The 16,383-nt window shown below is 49.1% G+C and overlaps 1 protein-coding gene across 2 annotated transcripts in view; it reads right to left on the bottom strand.

Annotated features, from left to right (window-relative positions):
• Nucleotides 1-16,383, bottom strand: part of DEK (DEK proto-oncogene) — a 361,945-nt gene that overhangs the window by 77,313 nt on the left and 268,249 nt on the right. For both annotated transcript variants that reach the window (XM_086965102.1, XM_086965103.1), the window contains exon 9: nt 9,933-10,096. In XM_086965102.1, the coding sequence (XP_086821228.1) occupies nt 9,933-10,096 (164 nt within the window). The remainder of the gene's footprint in view (nt 1-9,932; nt 10,097-16,383) is intronic.

Here is a 16,383-nt window from a genome sequence, read left to right as displayed (position 1 = left end):
CCACTAGATCGATATGGAGCTTGGCTTCTGCCGGAGACCAGAGTCCTCTGATCTCCTCCCCCAGATGACCACCCCATCCCAGAAAGGACGCATTTGTCCCTACTGTTCGATCTGTGAGTAAGGGAGAGGGGTCTGCCCTTGAACTAATTGCAGTTCATTAGCTACCACTGCAAGTCTTTGGCAGTGCGCTCTGAAATCTGAACCAAGTCGGTGAGATTCTCAATGCTGTGCCCTTTAGAATTTCAGGTCCCACTGCAGAGCCCGCATGTGCCATCATGCATGGGTTACTAGCAAGATGCAGGAGACCATGAAGCGCAAACACCTCAGGGTCACTCACTGGGATCCAGGACAGAGGCTGAAACATTGGTATCATAGCCTGATCATACTGGACTCGCCATTTGGTAGGATAGGCCTTAAACTGCAATATCCAGAATCGCTCTAATGAAAGGGAGCGTCCGAGGGGGGAGTCATGTGGGAATTAGTCACATTGACAGTGAACCCCAGCAAATGCAAGAGGTTTGCCGTAGCCTGGAGGTGGGAGACGACTGCTTGGGGTGAGCCCGCCTTCAACAACCAGTCATCGAAATAGGGAAAGACTGGAAGGATAAGTTACTTACCTGTAATCCTAGTTCTCTTCCAGGGGTATTACTCAAAGTCATAAGCACTGAATTATCTCCGCCCATAAGCGGGAACCCGGAACATATAGAGATACATATATTTATATATATGTCCAGAAAAAGCACCTGAATAGAAGTGACTTCAAGGACACAGTGGGGATTGAAGAGGGAGCCCTTTATTCTTTGAAAGTTGCGCAGCATGATGCATTTCAGCTAAACTGCCTTCTTTGGACGCTTGCTTGCAACAGAATGGTTAAGTTTCCCTCCGTGAAAATCCTCCGGTGCTCCTAATGTTAGATCAGCTGACCCCGCCTGATTGGGAGCAGCTGCAGTCAGATCTGTGACTACAGTTCCCAGAGTGCAACATCATGGTAAGTACCAGAGCGGGGTTAGTAGCTGGAGTACCGAGTCAAGGGGGGGGCCGTGTAGTAGCAGGCAGCATCCCAAATTGCAAAGTCAGAGGTCCCTTAAGTCCCCAACACCCCAGACACGTTTGCAGGAAAATCAGAAGCAGAACTGTGGAGAGCGCTGTGTTAACCCTCTCCGTGTAATTCACAGACTGCAACCTGGCAGCAGCCCCATCTCTGGCCTGTTCCCATGGCGGGCCGGGGTAATACCTCGAAGGAAAGGAGCAAGTTGCCAGTGACTCCCAGGACTCTTCGTAGGGCGGGTCCTTGTACCGCGTTTCTGGCCTTACGCTCAAAATAGGTCCAGAAAAAGCACCTGAATAGAAGTGAATTCAAGGACACAGTGGGGATTGAAGAGGGAGCCCTTTATTCTTTGAAAGTTGCGCAGCGTGATGCATTTCGGCTAAACTGCCTTCTTCGGACGCTTGCTCGCAACAGAATGGTGCAGTTTCCCTCCGTGAAAATCCTCCGGTGCTCCTAATGTTAGGAGATCAGCTGACCCCGCCTGATTGGGAGCAGCTGCAGTCAGATCCGTGACTACAGTTCCCAGAGTGCAACACCATGGTAAGTACCTGAGCGGTCTATATACATATATATGTGTAAAATATATAAAAAGAGTACATAGTACTAAAAAATTACACACATACATGTATAACTAATATTCAGCCTTTAGCATCACCAGCTGGCTAATAAAGCCATAATTACATGCCTTCTGCAGAATGAAAACTCAACATAATGCAAGAAAAGGACCTGAGCCTTAAATGCATTCCACAGAAAACAACCTTTTATTTTAATCAAAGAACAGGTAATAAAGAGCAATTAGCCTTAGTAGGCTGCATAAATAAATACTATCCCTGTACAGAAAAGGAGAATGCCACCTGGCCTTTAAGGCCCCAGAGAATCTGAACACTTTGCCTTTAAGGCCTCCAGGAGACCCCTGCTCCCATCATGCCCCACAGGTGGCAGTTAGGTCAGTTCTTTTGGTATGGTATAGAAAATTCGCAGGTATCTGCATACAGAATATAATTAGAACATTTCAAAACTCACTGCTACTGCTTGCCTGGGGAGGCGGGAGGGTGCTTATGACTTTGACGAGTATACCCCTGGAAGAGAACTAGGATTACAGGTAAGTAATGTATCCTTCTGTTCCAGGGGATACTCATTAATAGTCATATGCACTGAATAGAGTAGCAAGCTCATACCCACTTCCAAGCAGGCAAGCAGAGAATACAGGTACGTACATACATATACATATATATATATATATACATATACATACACACATCTAAGGTAGCATGATCAAATACATTTTAGTGATGCCTGCCCCACCTGAGCATCTGCCTGTGTGTCTGAATCTAGACAGTATAGATGTGTATGGACTGAACGCCATGTAGCTGCCTTACAAATTTCTGCCATCGTAACATTTCCAAGGAGAGCTGTGGTAGAATCCTTTCCCCTGGTAGAATGGGCTTTTGGTCTTCCTGATAAAGACCTGCAGGCTAGCTGATAAGCTAGCACAATGCAAGAAAATCCACCTAGATTTAGATCTTTTGGACGCTGCAGACCCAGTGTTACTAGGACCATAGTTAATAAACAAACGGTCTGACTTTCTCAATTTCTTTGTCCTGTCTAAATAAGAATTGAGAACACTTCAGATCTAAAGAGTACAGAGATCTTTCTGGAGGAGTGGTATGATTTGGAAAAAAGGTCGGCAAAGTCAGAGACTACCTTGGGTAGAAAAGCAGGATGTGTTCGGAGTACTACCCTATTAGCATGAAAAACAGTGAACGGTTCCTTACAACATAGGGCCTGGATCTAGCTCACTCTGCGAGCAGAAGTAATGGCTACTAGGAACGCAACCTTCCAAGTCAAATGTTGCAAAGAAGCTTTATGGATAGGCTCAAAAGGAGCACCTATCAACTTAGTCAATAACACATTGAGTTCCCAAGGCAGAGTAGGTGATCTGACTGGAGGGTACACCTTCTTTGGGCCTTCAAGAAAATCTTTCACCACAGGTATTCTAAAAAAAAAAAAAAAAAAAAAGAAGTAAGTTAGGTGATTTTCTGTAAGCGGTGATAGCTGCAAGATGAACTTTAATAGACTTAAACTGAAGGCCTGACTTAGCCAAATGCAGCAAATAAGGCAAAATCACCTGCTCTTGGCCTTGGATGGGGTCATGTCCATTGTCCACACACCACAGAAGGAAACATTTATATTTAAAACCATATGAGGTCGCTTTGCCTCCTTAAGGATATGCATACAGTTCTGCTTCAACTGCAAGTGACCATACTGGATGACTTCAGGAGCCATGCTGCCAGGCGTAGGGAGGACAAGTTGGGGTGAAACATTCTCCCCTCCTGCTTGGATAGAAGATCCGGGCGACACAGCAATCTCCTGTGTGGCACTTCCGACAACTGAAGGAGGTCTGGAAACCACCACTGGGGAGGCCACTCCGGAGCAATAAGAATCATCCTGGAGTTGGTTCTGTACATCCTGTTGATCACAGTTGTTATCAATGGTGTCGGTGGAAAAGTGTACAGTAAGTTCGGACAGCAATCTATCAAAAGGGCATTCCCTTGAGACCAGACCTGGGGAAACCTGGATGCGAAGACGGGGCATTTTGTGTTTCCCGTGTAGTCCAGGGGAGGAGCCACCTATCTCAGGATACTTCGAAGACTCTTCCAGGACAACAATGTGCGATCATCCGGACCCAACACTAGGCGGCGATCTAATGCTAAGATATGAATTTAGCAGCCCACATGCCTCGAACCAGGTCGATGTCTGGAGTTACCCATGCTTGAAAGATGTTGCCTGCGACTTAGTCGTTGATGACCCAGTCGAGAGCCTCAACAAAGTCTCTGCTGAGGAAATCCGCCTGAGAGTTGAGGGAGCCCGGAGAAGGCACTGCTACTATCGACAAGTCCCTTGCCAGTAACCAGTTCCATATGGTCTGGGCCTCCATGGAGAGTCCTTGACCGGGTACCCCCCCTGCTGGTTTAAATACATTGTTGTTGTATTGTTTGTTTGAACCAGAAGGGACCGAGACTTGACCGATGGAAACAGGGACTTGAGAGCTAGATGTACTGCTTGGAGCTAGAGCAGATTGATGTGATAGTCTCTCTATCTGACCATAGCCCTTGTACTTGCAGAGGGCCCATATGAGCACCCAAACCCTGGAGAGAGGCGTCCGTGATCAGAGTCTGTGTTGGAGGATTTTGATGAAACGGCACTCCTTTCATTATGTGAGATCTCTTCATCCACCAGCGACGGGAATCTTTGGCAGTCTGATGAAGGACTATTTGATCGTATGGGAGAAACATGAAAAGGGGGTGTTCCCTTGCTAGACAGATCAAAATTCTACTCACATCAGCAGCTTACCCACACACAAAAATACAGAGAAAATGTCTTCAAAAAAGTTTTAATTTTCATTTTTTGTATATAAATATAAATATCAACATACTTTTCTTAGATAAATAATTCCATTTGGACAGTAAAAAGCATTTAGAGAGAATTTGACATAATCATGAGTGAACAAAAACAGTATAAAAACTAGGACACGCACAAACAATTCAAAGAAAGGCACCAGTTACATCCATTCATACATTCAAACATCACTTTTATACAGTCAATTTCACACACAAACATTCACATCCATATCACTACACACAAGGACAAGAAAAGCGCCGACGCGCGTTTCGGACAGATGCCAGTAAAGGCTTCCTTCATCAGGGCGCACTTAGGATAGTACAACGGCAGACACAATGAATAATGTCTGTAACACGGTCCTGAGAGGCGGTCCTAGATAACAGCAAGGCTGGGGAAGGGTAGTCTGTGGGCAAAAAAGACACACGCAAGAGCAGAAGGGCCCCACGCAGATCGTGGAGATGCTGGAGGGCTGATCTTCGGTGCTGGAGCTGCTCAGGGTTGGGGCTTCTCGGACCCCAAAGCACTCACCAGTGGAGCACACGGTGGGCTTGTTGCAAAGAAGTCGTGCAGTCTTGGCGATCGTCGGTCCCTCGAGGTCTCGTCGCACTCACAGTTCTCAGCTTTGCTGTAGAGGTGAGTAGAGGTCAGAGGTGCCAGGGAAGCCGGGTCTCGTCGAGCTGGGTCGTCGGATTCGTGAAGAAGGACTTGCAGCAGACCGCAGTGTTCTTAGGATGGTGCCCGCTTGATGCAGGGTGACTACTCCTTAGCCACAAGGGAGAATCTTGAAGAAGGAAATCTTGATGTCTTTCGCAGAAAGTCGTGTCTTGATTCCAAAGATCTGATTTGAACAGGGGGCCCGCTCCTATCTTTATACTAAGAAAAGGGGTTGACCCGGTGACTAGGTCCTGCCTATGGGTGGGACTAGGAGGGGGGTGGTTACACCCCTCTGCCATGCCAGACTTCCCCCAGGCCAGGGGCTGGTGTGCCCCTGGAACTGGTTCTGACCGGCCTATGCGTAGTGAGCACCGGGGTGCCACTCAGCAGTCACCTTCCTGAAAAGCCCTGCCTACCCAGGATACACAAAACCATGTCTGGGACGGTGCTAGCACCGCCCCTGACAGAAAACCCTTTGTCCAGGCTCCCCTCGCTGGAAGGACTCCCAGCTGCAGGGGGTCAGACTCGTGTCTGTGGTGGCAGCATCCATTTTGTGGAGCTGAGGCTTCGTTTAACTTTAACCGGGGTTCACAGTTACATACATGTTGTGTCCCTCTAGAAGGGTGGAATGCTAACCCCGTCGCCAGAATTGGCGAGGGGTTAGTATTCCAATTCGTATGACACCTTACTCGACATGTTTTGATAAAGCAATACCAAAGATAGCATTTAACCGCGAGGATTATAATGCACTTAAGAGTATATGGTATGCGATATCATGGAACAGCTATTAGGACTTGGTTCCGCACGCTGCAGACAGGCTCAGCTCATGCCAGAGCACCATCTCACACGATTCCAAGCACTCTGCCTTCAGGATTGTTTAAGGCCTGCCATAGGAGTGACTGATAGGAATCTGTGTGTCCATTTTAGGGTTAGATATAGGTATACTATATCTACAGCAAAGGGTGATTACACGACTTTGCCCCAGCTGTCATGCAGCCAGTTGTGTCAAATTTAGGAGGCCAGCCAGGGGTGACATAATACATGCTGCAGCCCCTGGCAGCCCTGGGTACACCTATGCCCTGAGTTACAGGGTCTGATAAGGTGGCCCAGTACCAATTGGAAATGTACCTAGGGTACATGGAATCCATTTTACAGAGAGAGCAGTAGGCCTGGGGTCCTGATTGGCAGGGTCCCAGGTCGACTATGTCAAAAACCAGCTAAAACACAGGGCAAAAAGTTGGGGGCAACCATAGTCAGGAGGTACCTTCCTACACTACCGACACTTGCGAACGCCTAGATGTCAAGCGGTGTGAAGCCGACTGAGGGTCCTTTGACGACGATGAGTGCCTCGATGTCGAATGGATCGTAGACTGAGATTTTCTCGATGCCGATCGCCGATAACCTGGCGACGACGGAGGATTCTTAGACGACCATCGCTGATGACCTGGCGATGACGGAGCATGCCTAGACGTCGAGCGTCGATGACCAGAAGTCGACGGAGGCTGCCTCGACGCCGATGACTAGGCTACGACGGAGGCTTTAACGTCGAAGACTCTCCCTGAGTCTTAGACGACGGAGGTCTCGACGTTGAGCCGCCCGGCTTAAACGGTGACCTCTCTCAACGCTGCAGATCGCCCGGTTGACGGCAGCGGAGATTTTTTATCTTTCGACTCTGAAGACCTCACCTTCTTCGTCGTTGGAGACCTAGACGCCGATCCCGACGCCGAAATAGAGAAGGTCGGGACTTTTTTCGACGTCGACCGCTTCTTAAGACTCTTTGGAGACCTACCTCTCTCCGAAAGTCCATAAATCCTGCTTCTTTCTCTGTCCTTGATAGTTCGGGATGACAAGGACTGGCAGTGGACACAAGTTGCTACCTCATGAGAGTCAGGTAGACAGCGAATACACACTGGATGTGTATCTGTACCAAATATTTGACAAAGTCAAAAAAAGGTTGGAGCTTTTAACCAGGGTCCTGACAGAAGGAGCCGGAAAGAACAACTGACCTAACTGTCACCCCTGAGGCATGAAGGGAAGCCTGGAGTACAGGGCTGCCAAGGCACACTGACAGTTTTTGGGTTGAAAATGCTTTCATTTTCTATTTTATTGCTTTTCAATGCAGCTTGAGGCTAACTGTCTTTTATGAGCAATTTTCAGGAATGATGAGTGGTTTTACTTATTAAAACACAAAATTCAAAGGTTATTTGATTTATTGTGTTTTTGTTTCCTTCATAATTGCAGTACATGTACAAGGTTTTACATTGGTTTAGCCTCTTCTTTGGGGCTGCATTGGTGTGAGAAAAATAATATATGTACGTACATATATGTAGTGTTGGATATATGTGTTTTTACATATATATTTTTATATTGTTTCTAGGGTCCCGCACATGGGCAGGAATATTCAGTGCTTATGACTTTTGATGAGGATGCCCATGCGCACTGTAGTCCAAGGGAGGAGTCCCCTATCTTGTGATACTTTGAAGACTCTTCCAGGACAAGAAGGTGCAATCATCCAGACCCAACACAAGGCGGCGATCTATGCACAGATATGAATTCAGCAGCCCACATGCCTCGAACGAGAGTTATCGGTTTCCAGGCGAGGACTCGACTGGTGAAGTTAATGTTCTGGGCATAGACTCAGGGGTCCCCCAGGGTCAGGTAGGTACAGATGGTACACCTTCAGCGGCACAGAGCAGCCGGGTGCAGAGGTAGGCCCAATGTTATCCAATAAGAGGCAGGGGGCCTGCAGTTGGTGGCTGCTGGCTAGCAGGCCACACGGCTGTGGGATCTGGGCTCCTGGTCACTTGCTCAGGGTAAATGGGGAAGTAGATTATGATAAAGGTTGCAGTGCAGGGTGCTTTTGAGCAGTTGGCGTTTAATGTTATTCAATGAAAAAGGAAAAAAGGGAACAAAGGCTGCAGACTTGGGGACGGAGATTCTTCAGGTGCGGTCACCACATCGAGAGGTAAATTGGGTTCTTGGAGAAGAGGCGAGTACCCCAAAGGAGGGAACAGGGGTGCCGGGGTGTCGAGAAATGTTACCCTCCGCTGGTCGCGGATGGAGGGGATCGTGGTTCTGAGGCTGCAAGCGTCGTCTGGGTCGTCGAGGAGGGTCTTTGGCAGGCCGGTAGGGCTGGGGCCAAGTCAGTGGGTGTCGTACTGTTAGCAGCTGTACGGCGTGTCTACTAGATCTTTTTTCTTCTTTTCTTATTGGGCGATCTGAGGAAGGTTGGTTCAGGGAGCCCCTAAATACTGAACTTAGGGGCGTACAGGTAGGGCAAGGGCAGAGACCAATAGGTCCCCGTCCCGGGCTGGGTACACACCCTTGCCTGCTTATCGCCGGAGGGAGGCAGGAGCCTAGCTGTGAGTGGGCAGGAATCCCCAGCTTCAAGAAGGCCGGAGCCCAGGGCCGTGCTTCAGCTCGCCTTCCCTCACCCGAGGTGTGGGGTTGGCACAGGCTGGCACGCCCACCTCCAGACGTAGGGTTTCACATCAGAGTGGGGTCAGAACTGCTGGGGGCCAGTTGCTGGGTACAGCAAATGGTCTGGAGAAACTCACAGAGGCGGCAGGCCTTTGAAGCTTCCCCCTGCCCTTCCTGGGGGAGGAGACCTAGCACTTCGCCCAGGATGTGCATTGTTGCAGGCCCAGGAGAGCGGGAGGGGGCTCTCCACCCAGGGGTCCAGCAACATGTCTGCTGTGTGGCAGCCTCTCAGTCCAGTCTGGGATTGTAGGTTAGGTTTTCAGGGGGCATCTCTAAGATGCCCACTGGTGCATTTTACATTAAATCTCACACTGGCATCAGTGCGGGTTTAATGTGCTGAGAAGTTTGATACCAAACTTCTCAGTTTTAAGTGAAGCCATCATGGTGCTGTGGAGTTCGTAATGACGACCTCCCAGCACCATATACTCTTAATGGCAGCACTGCACACAGTGCCCAGGAATGGCCCAGTAATGGCCTTTGGTACTGTAGGGGCACAGGGCTTATGCACCTGTGCCCACACCACTGGCATAGAGCACCCAGCTAGAGGGGTGACTGATGTATGCCAGAGCAGTGGGTTTGTGGACATGGCACACAGTGATGTGTGCCATGTCGACTGCTTAGCTCTGTACTTAGACACTCAGCCTGCAAAGGCAGTGGGTGAGTGTTGCGGTACAGGGCCCCCAAGGGTGGCACAATAAGCTGCAACCCTCAGGGTCTTCTCTGGTCACCATGCCCTGGGTACCATTTACTAGGGGCTGATAGGTGGCCAGAGAGGCCAATTGGGTTTTAGTTTCAACACAGTTTTAGGGAAGGAACACAGGCCCTGGGCACCTTGTTGGCAGGAGCCCAGGGCACACTCAGTCAAAGCACATCAGCAGTTCAGAAAAAAGTGGTGGCATACCAATGCAAGAAAGATGGTACTCTCACAACAGGGACTTCAAAATCTAGGTCTGCGGGCAATTGTTTTTTTTATGAAGAAGGTTTAAGCCTGTAAAAATCAGATCTGTTTCTCTTCTATGCCTGTAAATAAGGATGAAAATAGAAAGGACATAAGAATATGGGTGACCAATTGTGGAAGAGGTGTGACGGAGCGGTCAGGGTGCCCGACTCCTGACCACAGGGTTCACAGTTCGATCCCAGACACGGGCGGCAGGTTAGCCCAGCACCATGTGACTCTAGGCAATAACTTGCTTAATCTTCCTGAGGACCCTCAGCGCCGGGACACCTCTCCGGAGGTAGCTGTTGCGCTTTACAAATGCTGGTATTTCAATGGGGAACAAAAGCATGCAAAGTTCACTTTACAAAGACTGTTGCATCATTTGAGAAACTGGTTTAAGTTGTGGCTTACCTTCTTACAAATCTGCTTCATTGTGACTTCTTCCAAATTTGCATCAACCAATAACTTTTTTACAGTAGCTTTTATTTCATCGTCTGTAGGTGGCTTCTTCACCTTTTTGATAAGAGGTTCATCATCTGAACTGTCAGACTCACTTTCAGACTCTGGAATTTCTTCTATTATTAAAAATGAAAAACAATGTCAGCAGTTCTGGGAATCTTCAAGCATCCTAAAATCATACTACCCTGTTCTAATGCAGGCTAAGAAAATGTAGAGGTTCACTACTAAATCAGTTCGCGGAACAGGCAGACATTGGGTATCTATAACATGAAGTGCTGGTGACAAGCTAAACTGGAGCTCTAAATACTTAGCAGGTTTATAGCGCTTAAAGAACAAGTTAATTTCCCACCGATTCCTTACCTTCGAGTTTCCCGGGCACAAGATTGGATCTGGAAGATTTGTGAGCAGTACCTCTGCAAGTCAGTAGGTGGTGTCTTTCAACTCTGCGTGTTTTGCCAGTCGTCCGCGGCACCTGTTTAGGCATAACCTAGGCACGCTGACATAAGTTTTTCACAACTTTCCATGCCAGAAGCACGGAGCCATGAAGACCATGGACCACTGGTGTCGAAAACTAAGGCCCTGAATGCGATCAACCACGTCCCTAGAAATCAGTTTGCAGAATGGGTGGGTCAGGAAGGAATCTGCAGCTATAGTCTCTACCAGTTAAGATGTTACTGAACGCAAGTAATTTGTTCATTTGATAGAGACTTCTAGCTGCAGATTCCTTACGTTTGAAGATACCCAAGCAATACCATACCTGGTGGTGGGTCTGCGGACCAATTTAACACTAAAAAATCCCACAGGACCAAATGGGCAAATTGCCAATCACTATAGACCGGACTGTCCAGACAGTAATGTTTGGTGCAGGAAAGCCCATGTTACTGCCTGGCAGATGTCCAGTTGCAAGCAAACGCAGTAGTCGCAGCATTAGCTCTGGAGGGATGAGCTTGCAAACCTTCTGGAGGTTACTTCTTGGCCAATGCGTAGCAGATTATAATGCAGAGCACATTCCATCTAGTGATAATCCGCTTCTGCACAGCCCGGCCTTTCTTCGCACCAACATACCCCACAAAGATTTGGTTGTCCACCTAGAAACTCTCGTGTGCGGTCAGGGTAGAACTACAAAGCTCTTTAGATCCAAATGATGGTTTCACTCATTTTATTTAGAGGATAAAGAAGAACATAAAAGGGTAGGCAAAGTGATGGATTTGCCCATGTGGAATGCAGTACCCACCTTCTGTAGAAAAGAGCTCTCTGAGTGAAGCACCAGTTTGTCAGGATAGACTGAGAAAGCGGCATAGATGACAAGGCCTGCAGATCACTTACTCTACATGCAGATGTAACAGCCACAAGAAAGGGTAATAGTCAGAGCCCTGATAGGACAACTATTGAGAGGAGGTAGTAGCCCATTGGCACGATTTGCAAAACCCACCTGTCTGAAGACAGTGAATGTCAGCGGGGAAGGTGATGGTGAATCCTACCACCAACTTTATGCCCATGCTGGTAATAGGGCACATTAGGCAGGTTTGGAGGCCGGGGTGTGAGAAGGGAAAGTCACAGGGAGGAGTGTTGCGTTGACTAGGAATGGCGGCCTGCCAGATCACAGGCTGCCTGACCCACAAGGTCTGTGGGTACCACGCCCTCAGCAAGCAGATGCTGGGGAACATGCGCAGCTTAGTGGCCGGTAGGCAAGTGGCGTGGGGGAGGGAATTGGCGCAGCTGGAAGCATCTCGATAGAGGTGACGTGTGGGTCATAGAATGGCCCAAGTACCTGCCCTGAAGCACTCCAGCACCGAATTCGCCTTATGACTGAAGAAACTGGTGCAATCAAAGGGTGTGTCTGTAAGAATTTTACAACCCCCGAAAAGCCAGTTCTCAACCAGGCGTGGCGCCTCAAGAACACAGTCGAAAAAATGATCTGCTCCGTCAGTTGTGTCAAGCCCATAACAAATAGTGAACTTCGCTCCACCTCTCCTAACGGCAATAGTCAGAGTATGGTCCGGGCCGCCTCTGGGACCATTGGGATGCAAATGTATAGGTCGTCATGCCGGAAGGGGTTGTAATCGCCCTCTGCCAGAGGAGGCTTTGTTCCTGACCTCCGAGTTTTGGCACTCACCCCTGTGGTGGCAGGCTGGTCAAGACAAAACAGCCAGCACACTAGTAGTTGATAGAGGTGCTCCCTGAATACCTAAGGTTCCCTCTAGGTGCATGTATTCATAAATCCTTAACTGGAATCAGTGTGGGTTCTTAATACAAGATGTTTGATACCAAGCATCTTTGGTTTCAGTGAAGCCATCATATAGCCAGGGAACTCTTTCACCTATGTCCATCACATATACTTAAAATGTCTTCCCTGGTCACCTGTACGTACAGTAATGGAAGTGTCCAGCATAGAAGCATATCTACTCATGCAGATATGTCCACAAATGCAGCATAGTGCACCCTACCTAGATCTGTAAAGCCTGCTGTAGGGGGGACATACTGCATGCAATATCTGTGGGTGCCATGTTGTGCTTTAGTCTGCACCAAGACATGCAGCCTGGAATGGCAGTCTGCATGACTTAGGGGGGGTGTCCCTTAGTGTGAGAAGTTGGCCTGATATATGATGTCTCCAATTCTGGGGGCACCTTGTATCAGTCCAAAAAATCCCTCATGGTGATGGTTGTAAGTCAACCTTATAGACAAGCTATTCTAAGGGTAGCATGGACTAAGCAGCCTTAAAGGCTTAACTCAAGAGGGCATGTGAAGCCAGCTGTTTTACCAATCACAATCCTCTAATATCAAATGAAAGGACACCACACAGATTATACATTATAAAAATATATGTATTTATTCTCAGAATAATCCTCTAGACTCTTTATGAGTATAGAAGCACAAGCGTTTAAACAAAAGCACAGTAAAACATATCAAAGTTGCACAATTTGGATGAGGCCAGGGGCCACTCAAACCATATACTAAATAAGTGGTACAAGTATCACTAATCGAACAGTGGTCAGGCCTAGGGCCTGGAGGATTGCTGGGACTAATCAGGACTAGCAATGCTGAAGTCGGGAAAAGCCAGCGGGAATCTGGTGCAGCGCTGAAAGCACACATGCGCACCAATGCAAAGTCAATGGTGCATAAATGGTATCGAGTTACTGTTTTAAGAGTCTTCCGACTGGACTAGAAGTACAAAACTTTAGACTTGGACACTAGAGATGTATACCACTACAGGAGCACCGGCGTTCAAGAGTTACCTCACCCACAGGAAGCGGGTGCACAGGTGCAAAGTCGTGTAAGCTTTCGTCAAGTAGATCTATGGAGCCTGGAAATGAAGATGCTGCAGGCGGCCAGAAGAGAAGTGTCCGGTGCGATCCAAGGGAGGATCGAAGATGTAGAGAACCTGAAAGCAGAGGGGACAGAGTCTGGGTCACTCAGCAGTGACCAGGGTGGAACCAGGAAGTCAGTCAAGTCAAGTCATAAAATTTGTATAGCGCACTACATACCCAGAGGGTTTCAAGGCGCTAAGGAAAGGGGAGGAGGATTATTTGTCAAATATCCACGTTTTAAGCTGCTTTCTGAAAGCTAGGTGATTCTGGGTGAGGCGAAGGTAAGCGGGGAGTGAGTTCCATGTTTTGGCAGCCAGGTAAGAAAAGGATCTGCCTCCCATGGTGGTCTTGTTGATGCGAGGTACAGTGGCGAAGGCTTGGCTGGAAGAGCGAAGTTGGCGGGAGGGGGTGTAGAAGGACAGTCGAGAGTTGAGGCAATCTGGTCCGATGTCGTAGAGTGATTTGTGTGCGTGGGTAAGCAGTCGGAAAGTGATCCTCTTATTGACGGGTAGCCAGTGGAGGTCTCTAAGGTGACCAGAGATGTGTTCGTTGCGTGGGATGTCTAATATGAGCCTGGCTGAGGCGTTTTGGATTCGTTGGAGTTTCTTCTGGAGTTTAGCGGTGGTGCCTGCGTAGAGGGTGTTTCCGTAGTCTAGTCGGCTCGTGACCAGAGCATGGGTGACTGTTTTCCTTGTTTCGGAGGGGATCCAGCGGAAAGTTTTTGAGCATGCGAAGGATGTTAAAGCAGGAAGAGGATACGGCGCTGACTTGTCTGTTCATTGAGAGTGAAGAATCCAGGATGACGCCTAGGTTCCGTGCGTGGTCTGTCGGGATGGGTGCTTTTCCGAGGGCTTCCGGCCACCAGGAGTCGTCCCAAGCAGAGGGGGATGTACCTAAGATGAGGACTTCTGTTTTGTCTGAGTTCAGTTTCAGACGGCTTTGTTTCATCCATTCTGCGACTTCTTTCATTCCTTCGTGTAGGTTAGTTTTGGCGGTGCTGGGGTCCCTGGTGAGAGAAAGGATCAGTTGAGTGTCATCCGCGTAGGAGATGATGTTGAGATTGTGTTGGCGAGCGATGGCCTCAAGGGGGCTCATGTATACGTTGAAGAGGGTGGGGCTGAGTGAGGATCCTTGTGGTACGCCGCAGATGATTTCAGAGGCCTCTGACTTGAATGGTGGGAGGCGGACTCTCTGGGTTCTTCCGGTGAGGAACGAGGTGATCCATTCTAGTGCTTTTCCTTGGATTCCGATGTTTCTGAGGCGTTGTAAAAGGGTGTTGTGGCAGACTGTGTCGAAGGCTGCAGAGAGGTCGAGGAGGATGAGGGCGACTGTCTCCGTTGTCCAGTAGAGTTCGAATGTCGTCTGTTGCTGCGATGAGGGCGGTCTCTGTGCTGTGTTTGGCTCGGAAGCCAGATTGTGAGGGGTCGAGTGATTTGTTGGCTTCGAGGAAGGCGGCGAGCTGGTTGTTGACAGCTTTCTCGATGACTTTGGCCGGGAATGGAAGAAGCGAGATGGGGCGGTAGTTTTTGAGTTCGGTGGGGTCTGCTGTTGGTTTTTTCAGAAGGGCGGTGAGTTCAGCGTGTTTCCAGTCTTCCGGGAAGGTGGCGGAGTTGAAGGAGCAGTTGATGACGTCTCGGAGGTGCGGAGCTATGACGGAGTCTGCTTTGTTGAAGATGTGGTGAGGGCATGGGTCTGTGGGGGATCCAGAGTGGATGGAGTTCATCAGGCGGATGGTGTCCTCAGTGGAGATTGGGTTCCAGGCGTTAAGGGTGTTAACGGGGGGAAGATGGTCAGCAGATGGTAGGGTGGGTTGGCTTCCGGGTTGGTTGTCGAAGCTGTTGTGGATGTCAGCAATCTTGTTGTGGAAGAAAGAGGCTAGGGAGTCGCAGAGGGTTTGAGAGGGGGTGATGTCGTTGGAGTTGGCCGAGGGGTTGGAAAATTCCTTGACGATGTTGAAAAGTTCCTTGCTGTTGTGGGCGTTGTCGTCAAGTCGGTCCTTGAATGCTGTTTTCTTGGCTTTTCGGATCAGTTGGTGGTGAGTACGAATGGCGCTTTTGAAGGCGTCCTTGTTGCTGGTGGATGGGTCTTTTTTCCAGGCCTTTTCAAGGGAGCGGCACAGTTTCTTGGATTTCTTGAGGTCATCGTTGAACCATGAGGCCTTCTTGTTGCCAAGTTTGTGATGACGTTTTTTCAGTGGTGCTAAGATGTCGGCGGTGTTGGATAGCCAAAGGGTGAGGTTGGAGGCGGCTTCGTTGGCGTTAGAAGCGAGGGCTGGGGGGTTCAGAAGAAGCGATGAGGAGATCTGGTCGAAGGTGATTTTGATCCAGTTTCTTTGCAGAGTTGGTTGGGGGTGGTTGATGGGTTTCGGCTTATTGTAGGTGAAGTGAACGCAGCTGTGGTCAGTCCAGAGGAGATCCGTAGTGTGGCTGAAGGAGACATGGTTGCTGGAGGTGAAGATCGGGTCGAGTGTGTGACCTGCGATGTGGGTGGGGGAGGTGACCAGTTGTTTAAGTCCGAGGTTGGCGAGGTTGTCTAAGAGGGTGGCGGTGTTGCGGTCGTTGATCTTTTCGAGGTGGAAGTTGAGGTCTCCCAGGAGGATGTAGTCTTTGGAGGGGAGCGCGTGTGGGGTGATGAAGTCCGTGATGTCTTCACTGAATTTTGCGCGGGGTCCTGGTGGTCTGTAGAGGAGGGTGCCTCTAAGAGTTGTCTTGGGGTCGATGTGGATCTGGAAGTGAAGGTGTTCGGAGTTGGTGAGGTTGACGTCAGAGCTGGTTGAGATGCGGATGGATTTCTTATGGACGATAGCTATTCCACCTCCTGTATGGTCGGTGCGGTCCTTGCGTGTGATCTTATAGTCATCAGGGATAGCGATGGCGATGTCAGGGGCGGAGGAAGCGTTCATCCATGTTTCCGTTAGGAAGGCTACGTCAGGAGAGATGGTGTCTAGTAGGTTCCAAAGGTCAATGGCGTGCCTGTGGACCGAGCGGGTGTTGAGAAGGATGCATTCTAGGTGGTTGGGGTTGGGAATCTGTGTTGTGGTCGTAGCAGAGATGTTGTCTGTGCCGCAGAATTTGCAGGAGAAGCAGGGGAGCGGC

This window comes from Lissotriton vulgaris, chromosome 4_1, assembly GCF_964263255.1.
Source record: "Lissotriton vulgaris chromosome 4_1, aLisVul1.2, whole genome shotgun sequence".
NCBI lineage: Eukaryota > Metazoa > Chordata > Amphibia > Caudata > Salamandridae > Lissotriton > Lissotriton vulgaris.
The sequence above is the reverse complement of the archived record's forward strand: the minus strand, read 5'-3'. Positions and strand labels throughout refer to the sequence as shown.